The sequence below is a fragment of the Prinia subflava genome, chromosome 8, assembly GCF_021018805.1.
Source record: "Prinia subflava isolate CZ2003 ecotype Zambia chromosome 8, Cam_Psub_1.2, whole genome shotgun sequence".
Taxonomy (NCBI): domain Eukaryota; kingdom Metazoa; phylum Chordata; class Aves; order Passeriformes; family Cisticolidae; genus Prinia; species Prinia subflava.
This window is the reverse complement of record NC_086254.1, coordinates 23,937,864-23,950,686: the sequence shown is the minus strand read 5'-3', so window position 1 is coordinate 23,950,686 and position 12,823 is coordinate 23,937,864. Positions and strand designations below refer to the sequence as shown.

General features: G+C 47.3%; 1 protein-coding gene across 3 annotated transcripts in view; it reads left to right on the top strand.

Annotated features, from left to right (window-relative positions):
• Positions 1-6,094, top strand: part of ZNF217 (zinc finger protein 217) — a 28,454-nt gene extending 22,360 nt beyond the window's left edge. For all 3 annotated transcript variants that reach the window (XM_063404194.1, XM_063404193.1, XM_063404192.1), the window contains exons 5-6: positions 2,774-2,897; positions 4,043-6,094. In XM_063404194.1, the coding sequence (XP_063260264.1) occupies positions 2,774-2,883 (110 nt within the window). In that variant the 3' untranslated portion in view covers positions 2,884-2,897; positions 4,043-6,094. The remainder of the gene's footprint in view (positions 1-2,773; positions 2,898-4,042) is intronic.
• The last annotated feature ends 6,729 nt before the right edge of the window (positions 6,095-12,823 follow it).

Below are 12,823 nucleotides of genomic sequence, written 5' to 3'. Positions count from 1 at the left end.
TCCTAGACTTCTGCTCTTCAATGATTTTTTTTAATGTTTAACTTTTAGTAGGAACAGAACACTTTGTTAAATCAAGACAACAGATCTCTGCTATTCTAATTATGGTGTAGTAATGCTCTGTGGAAAGTTCTGGGCCTAGCAGAGATAAATGATTTGTGATGTATTGGAAATACTCTGTTACTTATACAAAATACATGCTTTTTGTGTTTTGTCCTTGATCATCATTTTCAAAAAGTCAGCAGGAGGCCAGGATTAAAAGGTGCTAGGTGATATTTAAGCAGTTGTCTATTTGTAGAAGGTGATATTTATGACTTGAAGCTGAGGTCAGCATGGACTTAGCTACAAATACAGGACTTTGAATTTTGGGACGAAGATCCCATTATAAAAATGAATAGCCTGTGTGGGCTGTGTAGTCTTAAAGTCTGTGAAGTTCCTGAACTCTGAATGCTCCCATTCTCTGGAAGCAGTAAAGTTGCTCCTCTGAAGTTGTCTGGGATGGTGACAAGCAGGGGTGTGTTCCCTCAGGTCAGAGCAAACTGCAAACGCTGAGTTTAGTTATGAGGCAAAAAAAAAAAAAGTATTTGCTCACTCTGTTCTGGTTTTTGTTTGCTTGTTTTAAGGTTGTTGGCTTCAAAAATATATCATATATAAGGAATTTATATATAAATATGCAGGCTAGTGGGTTATAGGGAAAGGTGAGGGAAAGTGTCACGGTTCTGTGTCCAGGCTGGGCAGGGAGGGGAGAAGGAAAAGCAGCACAGCTGAGTCACTGGAGGGGTGTGGAAATGGGGCTTGGTCCTGGTTTCATTCCTGGTTTCGTTCCTGGATCCCTGAATTTCTGTGAGAAATGCAAAATGGGCACTGGTTCTGCACAGGGCTGGCCAGGAACAGGAGTGTTGGATTGCTGGTGCTGTGAGAGGATGAGCTGCAGGGAGCAGTGAGGGTGGGCAGGGGTGAGAGGTGGCAGCAGAGTGAGCCAGGGCAGGCTGAAGGAGCAGCTCTGGTTTTAAACAGTGACCCCACAGAATCCCCCTGGTTCCTCCTTTGGAAGCTCCACCTGAGCCAGAGAAATCTCCGTGCTGGGCTTGGCTTCCTCTTCCTCGGTGCCAGCCTGGAGACACTGCCCGAAACCAAGAACTTGTCATGGTTTTTGTGATTTAGAGCTCTCAGAACTGTGGCTGCAGCTAATTTGACAGCATTGTTGGCATGGAAATGAGGATTTCATTGTTCATTACCCAGTGCTGGCTCAGGGTGAGAAAAGCAACTTTTTATGGCTGTTACCTCCACTGGAAAGACTTCGTAGCAACTTCTGTAAAAGCCCCGGGCAGGAAGATGTACCTTTGTAAGGTTAATTTCTTGAATTTTTCAGCCAATTTGCTTAGAAGTACCCAACTCAAACCTTTCTAGTTCTTGAGAAGGGTACAGGGTAACAGCCAAGCAACCTCCCAGTGTTAGAATTTTATTGTGGGTGGAGAGCAAAGATAAAAGTTTCTTTAAATTCTTTTTCTTTTCATCATAAATCTGAAACACAACAGTTTCTCCAGACCTCATCTCCTCGGAGCTGTGTAGTGCGATCCCATCTGCAGAGCTGTGCAGGTGCAGCTCTGTGCCCTCTCCTCCTCTTGAACCCTGCTGATTTTCTAAACCACGATGTCAAAACCTTTTCCTAAGGCCTTGTGGCAGCATCCTCGAGGTGCCCCCAACATGTTCTGTCGCATGTTAAATGCTGGATCAAGTTGTCAGGAGAATATGTTCCACTTGGCAAACTTGATTAAAGCATGATGCCTTCCCTTATTGCTTGTAAGCTTTGCCATCCCGTGTTGCCCTGAAGAGACAGAAACATTCTGAAACCACTCAGTTTGTGTTATTCTCAAATTAGTTGCCTTTGCAATGGCAACGTGTTATCAAGGATAACCTGTTGGCTGATTGATTTGGCAGAGGCTGCAAATTAAAGACAATTGCTCGTGACACACTCCAATGGTTCCGTGGATCCTGTTGAAATATTAATTTAGCTGTTGCCATTTTAATTTAATTAAAGCTCGCTAGGGTTTTTTTTTCAATGCTGCACTGGAGGCTTTCATGGAATATGGATGGCAGTTGGGCTTTTTGGATCCTGTGGGAGTAATGATTCTGGACTTTTTGCCTTAATTTTATGAAGTGTTTTTGACTGCTTGCCTAAGCTAGTAAGACTTAATATGGAACAGGCATTGATTTCACATATATAAATCTGAATTAATGGTCTCAGATAAACATGAAACTACCTGTATGCTAGACTGAACATTGCTTAACAAAGATCTGCAAGTAAATGTGTACTAACACTCTTTAAAGTGTCATGGGTTCCATGTAATCCATGATGGCAGCAATGAAATATCCCCAGTTTCCCTCTCAAATACTCACTGAAAAATTCAGTTTTCAAACCAATGCAGGAAGTGAATTAGGCATTAAGGGTGCAGCACTTACACCTCTTTAGGTGAGGCCTCTGCTGTGGGATGAGTTAAGCAAAGACATTTTTTTCTTGCAAAATAAAAAGAGTAAAATTTGGAGCTGGACATCACTTGGATAAAACTTACCACAAAGCTGTTAAATTATCTTTTCATTCTCTTGGTATTTATTCTGGATCCTGAATTTCATATAATAAGACTATCAAGGAATGTGTATTTTTGAGGCCTGATTGTGAGCTGCTTTGTCAGGGTGTTTTGGATGCTGGATGCTGACGTGGCCCTGAGAGGAGCAGGAAATAAATGCTGACTCCCTTTGGTGACTCTTTTCCCAGGAAAGAGATCGGTGTCGTACCAACACTTACCCAGCAGCCTGCTGCAGAAGAGGAGTTACGAGCCCTTCGTGGGGAACACGCCCTTCAGACCCGGGGACAAGAAGAACTGAATCACTCCACAAAGGTAAATAAACCCTTCTGAGCTAATGTTGCACGAGGTGCTGGTGGCATCGAAGGTTCCTGCACAGCGTGAAGGGAGCTCGTGAAAGTCTGAGCCCAGAAAGATAAAAATTTCCTCCCTCTTGTAAAATCACCGAGTGCTGGGTGGCAGCACTGATTGTTTGGTGGGGTGGGAATGGTTTGTTTGAGAGGTACAGGATGTGCCTTTTTGAAGAGAAATGGGAGGGTGGCACTAGGTAAATACATTAATTAGTTATAATTCCAGTGGGCAGTGTTCAGTGGAAGTCAAAGTGCAGTCAGGAAGTCGGAGTTCAGTCAGTCCCTGAGGTGTGGGGAGGCAGTGAGGAGGTGCCTGTGGCACAGTCCTGGCTCCTGGGGTTGTGTTTTGGGCCCCCTGAAGGTGCAGACCCTGCTCAGGCTGCCCCTGCTGGGCACTCAGGACTGCTCAGACCACAGCTCCGGGGTGGGTGGGTCCAGGAGGGCTTCCTGGCAGCTCCTGGGCAGCTGCTGGTTGTGATCCAGAGGTGATTCCAGGGGGTTTTCCCTCTGTTTAACCCGGGGAGGGACTGAAAGCTGTGCCTGGTGCTGTGGGTTCATCTCCTCAGTGCTGCAGCTGTGTCTGAGACCTGAGCACCCTTCACAGCTCAGCCCAGGAGAGCTCTGCAGGACTGGAAATTAATAACCTGATGGCCTTTCTCTAACCCAGAGCCACAGATAATTTCCCTCTTAAGAGAAATACTTAAGGAGTATTTCTGGAATGCTGTAGCACCCTGGGCCAGCACACAAAATTTTATGGAAAGATTTTGGGAGCAGAGCTCTCTGACATTGAGTCGACAGCTTTTAAAACACTTTTATTTCATGGTATTCTAATCTTACTGCTCTCATTGTCCCCCTGCTAAGCACGGATGTGTCTGGTTGTGTTGTTAACTTGATTTCATGTCTGAAATTCTTCTTGGTGCTGAGCATCTTCCAAAGCAGACTTTATTTGCTAGATAAAGCTGGCAGCTCAGCCTCCATGGCAGAATCATTCTTTAGCAAGGATTGGAATTCCCTTTGTTACAGGGACACTCCTCACAACAAAAACTGTGCTGTACCATTTTAGAGCCGTGCACCACAAACTTGATCTCTATTCCTCTTTTTTCTCCCCAGGTCTGAGGACACCAGTGCATATTCCATGGAATTACACCTGCAGTTCATCCCCTGAGGAAGAGAAGATGGTGAAAGCTACTGAACTAAGCTGTGATTGTACTGTATATAGAAACACTACAGTTTTATAATATTGGTTCTTTTAACATTTTGTACCAAATAGCCATACAAAGTAGTCTAAACAGTTGGGTTATGAAGGTGTGTGGAGAATGTATATCTTGACCTTGACTTTTGAGTATTTTTCATTAGAATTAATTGACCAAATATTAGGTAGGAGTTCTATTTTTACATACTTGAGCGCTGCTGAAGAGTTTCTCTTGGAAAGATTATATATCGTTGCACCTCAGGTAAACTGTAAATATTGAAGTTGAAAATCCTGTTGGCGTAATGCTCCTTTTTCATAAAAGTGAAAGTTTCTCACGTTGGTTTTTTTTTCCTGTTGAACTATGTTAGTTTTTTAAACCAAGTTCCAAATAAACTGTCTGCAAGTGTCGGGTTCAGATGTTGTGAGCGTTGAAGCGACGGTGCTGACACTGCTCTGCCTTGGCTGGGTGAGGACCAGGACGTGCTGGAGGGCTCTGCTTCCAGCACGGATTGAAATGCAAGCATGAGGCAATACTTGACATTTTGGATTTCCTGAAATGTGGCTGGATTCTTCTCTCGGCACTGGTTGCTGTTCTTCAGAGGAGCTGCTCAAGAGCGAACACCTCTGCCACCATCCAAACAGAAAATCCCTGGGACTTGCTTGAGAAACAATAATAACCTCCACGTTTCAAATGTTTGTTCTGTACTGAGCTCCACACAGCCACATTTAGAGAAAAAAAACTCCTTTGCACCTTTGTCCAAAGCTGTAAAGTCTCAAACAACAGCCTTGAAATACAAATTTGGGTTCTCCAGACTTCAAAAGGGATGTGGCTGTGATGGAGCCTGCCTGACTGTGCTTGGAAGCTTCTTGATGTCAAGTTTTAGCATCTACTGGGTGTTTAAAATGAGTGAGAAATATCCTGTAAATGGGAGAATATCTCCTTTTATTTTTTTGTGACGACAACAAGAGTTTTTTCTAATGCACATGCAGTTTAATTTTTGTAAAGGGAAGATGGCCAGTTACCAGCCAGTAAAGCAGAACTGTTGCATATTTTGCCTTGCCTTCCTCGTTTCTTCTCATGAAGTTGTAGTTAAGAGTTAATTCCTTCTGTACCTGGCTTTGACTTCCATATATTTTTAGTAAAACAAAACAATTAAATATTTTGCACTGTTCGTTTTTCTCTCTCCCCTCCTACAGCAAATGTAAAATAGCAAAACCCTAGAAACTCTTTGTTTTTTCATTATGCAACTTGAGATGTTCCAGTTGTCTCAGTTCCTGTGAATGGGACTGGTTTTTAATGTCTCTGTAAGCTGGCAGTGGAATGAAGTGCTGTGTATCAGGAAATTGTACACTATTGACCTGTTTTCCTGTTCATAAGCTGAGCCATATGTACATAACCTAGATTTTTGTTTCCCTAGTTTTGCACTTTTATAGCCTATTTTTTGAAGATGAATTCACTTGGAAAAGGGTTAATCTATTTTTGTGTGTGATCTCTCTCTCTCTGGCTGGAGCTGCTCTGTGCCACACGGGGCAGGGCTCATTTTTAACGTGTTGCAGCAAACAGACCTGAGGCTTGTTTGTTTTTATTCTCCCTTCATGCTGGTACAGTTTCCCTCAAGGCTTTTTTTTTTGGGGGTTGGAATGGAAAAATGGACCTGAAGCCTCCATTCCATGGCAGCACCACCACACTTTGCCTGTCAGTATTAACTATTGGGATACTACTGGTTTTGTATGTTCCTTTGGAAATAACAGTGCATATATAGAGGTACAAATTGTCGATTTTTTTTCCCTTTTTTTTTCTTTTTTAAATGTATTTATTTCATTCCATTTTGTTCTATTTTAATTGTTGGGACCGGAAGTCGGCAAGCAGCAGGCACACATTACTCATTTAATTTATGATGTATTTCACTTTAGTTGAGTATATTATTACATGTGGATGTAAATATAGACTTGGTGTTTTGCAAAACTGGTTTCTGTGTCTTGCTTTTAAAGCTTAAAAGGAGTTGCCTGGAATTTCATGTTCACTTGACCTTTCACCATCCTCGCATTGCAGGGGGAGAGGGAGAAGCTGCCAATAACCAAATCCAAATTTGTGTTCAGTTACATGAAAATACTGAGTCACTCCTCAGAAAATCTGTCTTGAAATGAGGAAGAAACTTTTGCTTTCTTCTCTTGCAGTTATTTTCCTTCAAGAAAGGAAACTCAGTTATTAAATGCATTTTTTGTGTTAATAACATTGAGAGGAGCATTAATTGTATTTTTTTGGTGAGACTTCATAATTTGTATTAAATTATTATCAAGTTTTTTAAACCAAGTATGTTCTGCCACATTTCCTAGGTCTGTTGTGTTCTTGGAACTCTCCTGAGGTGCCAGACCTCACCAGCACCTCTGACCACGTCTCGAAAGTGAAATTTTCACCTTGGAAGGCGTCTGGGGAGACTGGTCCAAGGCAACTCCTCCTTGGGAGAAAGGGAATTCACCTGGTGAAAGCCCCACTGTGCCAGCCCCGTTTAAGGGCACTAATGAGGGGGTATTAACGAGGGGGCACTAATGAGGGGGTATTAACGAGGGGGTATTAACGAGGGGCACTCTTGGCTGCCCAGGCCGGGCTGCTCTGTAGGAACAGGCTGGGCCAGGTTCTTGCCTGGATAAAAGCTGGGGAGGGTGAAACCTCCCAAAGGTGGGAGCCGTGGGCCAAAGTGCTGTGGCAGTGACTGGTGAGTCCTGACTGTGCCCGTGGGGCACGGGGGGGTCTGGGGGTGTCACAGGGCTGGGCTGGGGGCTCCTGGGAGGTGCTGGGGGCTCCTGGGAGGTGCTGGGGGCTCCTGGGAGGTGCTGGGGGCTCCTGGGAGGTGCTGGGTGGCCCTGGCTGGAGGGGACAGCAGGAGGGGTGTGAGCTCTGCTGCCCTTCTGAGCCCTGCCTTGCCCGGTGCCCAGGCTGGGGCTGGGTTCAGATTTGTCCTGCCCGTTCCAGGGACGGAGCTGCTGCTGCCCCTCTGAGCTCTGCCCGCGGTTGAATCTCGCCGGGCAGCGCCCAGGGCTGGCTGAGGAGCAGCTGCTGAAGGGAAGAACCAGCACAGAGCGTTCTGTGTGTGGTACCCGGCAGTGCCGGGCTCTGCTGCTCCAAGCTGAGTGTTGGGATTTCAAACCTTCCCCAAACGATGGAAGGCACAGCTGAACTCCAGAGCAGCACCACCGACACTCGTGTGAGGGCTCTTCCTCCTCTGCTTTTAGAAATCACCCCTTTGGATCCATCTCTGGCTGCTCTGTGTCCTGAGAGTGCAAGGATGCCACTCGTTCTCTCTTAGGAGGAAGAGCTAATATTAAACCACCAGTTTCTTCTCCCCCTTAGTGAAAGAGGAAAATATGCAAGTGCTTTCCCGAGCAGATTTCTCTCTTCATTTGCACACACTTGAGAAAAGTGCATTTAATTAGGATTAGCAAGTCTCTAAATTGCAGATGGTTCTCAGGGGAAAAAAATAGTTATGAGTGCATTCATGACATTAAAATCAGTACATTTAATTCAATTTCATCTTGATATTAATTCATAACATCTAAAGTAGTAGTTCCTACTGAAGACATTCATACGATCCAGGATTACTGGGGAAAATGAGATCTGGCAGTTCCAAACATGCTGCAGCATGATTACCACGTGTAATTATGCAGATGGAGTAATCACGTGCTAATTGCAGGGATGCCCATTTTGACACGTGTGTTACCTGAACCAGGGGCAGGAGTGTGATAGGGTTTGTTCAGTTTGGGGTTCTCTCTTGGTGGACACAGAGCCCAGGATTGGGTCAGATGTGAAATAGGGCAAAAATCAGGATTTAGGGGAGCAGCTGGAGCAGAATTCCCTGGAAGAGGCTGCTGGGATGAGCGAGGCATTGCAAAGCACGGAGTGCTCTGGTTCCAGGCTTCTCCTGAGAGCTCCGAAGGGAAAGGTGAGGTGAGCTCCCGGACCATCCCTCACCGTGTGGTCACTTCTGTCTGGGCAGCTTTTTATCCTCCTCTGTGTGTGTGAAATCAAAGCTCCCCCATCCACCCCAGCCCTTTCTGCAGGACGGGAAATCTGGATTTGGGGAACAATATTCCCTCTCCAGCAGTTTTCCCCGTTTGCTTCCCCTCCGTTTATGCTTTTTCCCATCCCGCAGCCTCCAGCAGCTCCCCTGGGTGGTTCTGACACCTCTCAAGTGTCTGAACCCAGGGAGAGGGGGACAGGTTCCCGTGTGTGCTGCATCCCGAGGGAATCCCATCGCTCCCGGGGCCCCGAGTGCTCCAGGGCCGGGGAGGGCTCTGGGGACACATTCCCTGTGCCAGGGCAGGGACACCATTCCCTATGCAAGGGCAGGGCTCTGGGGACACCATTCCTGTGCCAGGGAGGGACTCTGGAGCAGCATTCTCGATGCCAGGCTCTGGGAACATCATTCCTGGTGCCAGGGGATGCTGCGGGCAGGGCTCTGGGGACAGCATTCCTGTGCCAGGGCTCTGGGGACAGCATTCCCGATATTCAGCATTCCCGACATTCGGGATTCTCGACATTCGGGATTGCCGACATTCAGCATTCCCGACGCTCGGCATTCCCGACATTCGGCATTCCCGACATTCGGCATTCCCGACATTCAGCATTCCCGACGCTCGGCATTCCCGATATTCAGCATTCCCGACATTCGGCATTCCCAACATTCGGCATTCCCGATATTCGCTATTCCCGACATTCGGCATTCCCGATATTCAGCATTCCCGACATTCAGCATTCCCGACATTCAGCATTCCCGATATTCAGCATTCCCGATATTCGGCATTCCCGATATTCAGCAGGAGCAGCCCAGCGTTAGGTGGCGGTGTCGGCCCAGCAGCGGAGCCGCAGCCGCGTCCCCGGCCCGGGTCGGTGAAAATTCCCCGATTATCCCAAAAAACCCAAAAGCCGCCGCTGGACCCGGGGCGGCCCCGCCCGGGAACGGCGCTGACCGCGACAATAACCGGGAATCCCCGGGCAGGGAGAGCAGCGGGAGCAAATCCCCATCCCCAAAGGTTATCCCTGATTTTCCCTCCTCTCCCCATCGATATTTCCTCAATTGCGTTCCCGCCGAGAGGATTCAGCGCTGGCAAACATCATTTGTGACTGCGGGAGTGAAGGACGTGGCTGTGGCCTGGGACACATCGCCAGGACAGAACCTTGGCATGAGCAAGTCCAGTCGGATAAATAATTATGGAGCACACTGGCATTTAAAACTCATTTTGCACATGTAAAATGTTTTCATTAATCCTCTCTGAAAGGCATGACCTAATTACTGATTTTTTGTCTTGTTGAATAATTGCAAAGAACTTTCCTGTGATTTCATCCCTTCAGTGGAACAAGTGGGAAAGAGCGAGGGGGCAGAGCCTGAGTTATCCATGTGAGCCAAGGAAACCACAGGCTTCTTGATTTACTGATAATTCTGGAAAATCAGGGAAGAGCTTGCACTTAAAGTAAAAAAAATAAATTTAAAAAATCACATTTTGTCATTAAATATTATTTCAGTTTAGGGTAGTTTTGAATTTTTAATATATATATGTATGCTCTCAAAAGTCTAATTAAACATTGTTAAATAAAGTAGATCTGAGCAAACCCAATGAAATTTTAATGTCAAAGTTGAGCATAAATAGTTTGGGAAAAGAGGAGATCAGAACTGAGTGAAATGATAATTAATGCTGAAATACATTTTCACTAAACTTGATTTTTTTTTCTTTTTTTTTTTTTTTTTTTTTTTTTTCCTTCTGTTTCTTTAGCGCTCCCTCCCACCAAAACCTCCTGAAACCTCCTGAAACCTCCCAGCCTTCCAGGATATTCCCACCTCTGGGCTGGTTCCTGCTCTCAGCTGATGGCTCGGGATTGTCCAGGAACGTTTGCAGGCTCAGGTTTGGGTTTTCCCACCTTTGGTGGTTCACCTGCCCCGTGCCGGTGTTGGGTTCACTCCGTGGTTCACAGAGGGGCTGAGGGGACCCCTGGCATTGTTTCACCTCGGTTTCCTTTGGGTTCCCCCAGGGCTGTGTTTGGGGTTGGATTTTTGCTCTCCCTGCAGCTGTCACGGCAGCTCAAAGGGAATTGAACTCAGCCTTTCTCTCCAGACTGGGTCGTGTTAAAGCCTCTTTTGGCAGAACCTAAATCTGGGCCTTTGACATTTTGACAGAATCTGTTTTTGGGTTGAAAAATCTCTTTTCTGATAAGATTTGGGGTTGTTTTCCTGTTTGACTCCAAAAGCCTGAGCTGATCATCTTTAAAGCATTAGCACAATTGCTTACAGATGGACTTTTCATATAAAAATGTGATTTCCCCTTCTCCAACCAGGCACTGTTGCTGTTTTCCTGAGCTCAGGGGCTTCTCCTTTTGTTAATTTAACCTCAATATGTTCTGGATGAGTTTAGCCAGAGCTATTGGTGTTTTATTAGTTTGGAGAAACAAGCAAACAAAATTCTTTAATGCTTTTGTCAGTTAAAGGGGAATATTGAATACACTGATGCACAAAATGCTTTGGATTTGGGTGTGGTTCTGGATTTTTATTTTTTTAAAGATTTGTTAATGATTTTTGGGACTGGATTTATAGAACTCAGGACACCTTAACCCCACCTGAGCTGCCCCACACCACTGGGCACTCAGAAAGCCAGATTGAGTTAATTTAGTTGTGAATGCTTTAAAAGTAGAAATAAGTGACAGTGGGACAGTAAAATGCACTTTTAGGTGGAGGGCCATGACTGGTAACCAGGAACCATAGCTGTACCTGCATTATCATAAACTAAAGCTGGGTATTAACCTAAAGCTGGCATCCATCTCTAAAAAAAGAAATGTATTTAAGGTGGATTTCTCTGGGAAATCTGTCTTTTATGCAATTTAATGCTTCCTTGGTGCAGTGCCACCTGAAATGTCCAACCCCAATGGTCACTGCAGAGCATCCAGGGGCCCAAGGCCTCCAGACAGGCAGCAGAATTCACATTTCAGGGTTTCAGGTGTGTTTTGTAGGACAGCCAGAGGAGGTGGCACAGGCCTGAGCCCAGGTTACTGCTCAGGTTGCAGAAAGCTCTGCCAAAATCCTAAATTTTACAAAATTACAGGGTCTGGACCTTGCTCCATGAGCCCGGCGTGGTCTGAAGTGCTGAGAGGAAATAAAGGAGGATTTGAGGGGTGCTTGCCCCGAGCACAGCTGGGTTAAAGCTGCTCTGGGGCACAGGGCTGAGGGGAGGTGGGGACCCCCCAAGAGCTTTTTATCCCCATAAGGGTGGAATCCCATGGGAGCACATCCCTGTTTGTACCCACCTGTGGGGCCAGGTGTGCTCCAGGACCGGGGACACGAGCAGACAGGGCCTGCTGTGTGCCTGCAGGGGAATTTGGGACGTTCCTGTTTGGCTGTGTGTCCCTGCTGGGACAGACCCCTGGATCTGTGGACGGAGGGGGACGAGTCCCAGCCCTCTGCGTGTGCTGTACCCAGGACAATCCCCCTCATCACCATCCTCAGGACTCGACTCCTTCCCTGAACTAAGATCTTCCCAGCAGTAGGGACAAGCTGGATGCAGCCTGATGTTCAGTGCTGAACTCTGGATTGTTTTTCTGTGGTGTTTGTTGCTGCTCTTTCCCTGAGGGCAGCCTGAGGTCTGGAGCCCAGTGAACAGCTTGGTTTGCTCCAGAACTGCCTCTGAGGGAGGCTGAGGAGTCTCTGTGAGCAGGGAGCAGATGCTGAGGGGGTTGTTCCTCTAAACATTCATCTTCCCAGGCAGAAATCTTCCTAGAAACCTTCCCTGAGTGCCAGAGCCCCTGTGCCGGGTGTGGTGTCCCAGCCTGGCTCTGGAGTGTGGGGCTGCAGCTTCCAGGACTGCTCAGCCAGGTCCTGGCAGCAGCTACAGCCCTGCCTGGCACTGTCCTGGACCAGGGAGGGGACAGGCAGGGGACAGGCAGGGATGGGGCTGTGTGTGAGGGCCACCAGCTCGGGTGGCACTGCTGTGCTGGGGTTGCAGAGCCCCCCAGGGTCACCCAGGACGGACTGGAGGGGATCACACTGCCACCTGCAGCAGGTGACACAGGAGCCATCCAGGGGGGCTGGGGATGGCAGAGAGAGAGACCCACGCCCTCCCTGGGGCTGTTCCCGAGCTCTGCCACCCTCCACGGAAAGTCTGTCCCGTTTGGGGTGGGGCTGGTGTTCAGTTTGTGTTCAGTTCGTGTTCATTGCTCCTCATCCTGGCCCTGGGAGAGCCTGGCACCGCCTCCTGCCTCTCCTTGGAGATATTTCTGTGGTTGATGGGGTCTCCTCTCTGCCCGTTCTGGGGGCCTCAGGAGGGTGTCACATCACCCCTGTGCCAGCCCTGTGCCAGGCTCTGCTCCCTGCCTGCCCCGTGCCCGGGGCTGTCCCCTCTGAGCCCTCGTGGTGTGTCCCCGGTGCCCTGGATACCTTGGGAAGGCTGAGCTGGAACAGAGTGGGCAGAGCTGGAGAATAAAGCAGAGATTTATTGAAAGGCCTTTAGGGTGCACCTTGGGCAGGACAAGAGCCTGGCCAGGGCTGCACCCAAGGTGGACCCAAAATGGTCATAAAATGATCACAAAATGGACCCAAAATAGACCCAAAATGGGCACAAAATGGACCCAAAATGGTCACAAAATAGACACAAAATAGACCCAAAATGGGCACAAAATGGCTGACTGGTCAAGTAGTCTCACATTTTTCTAAGTTTTG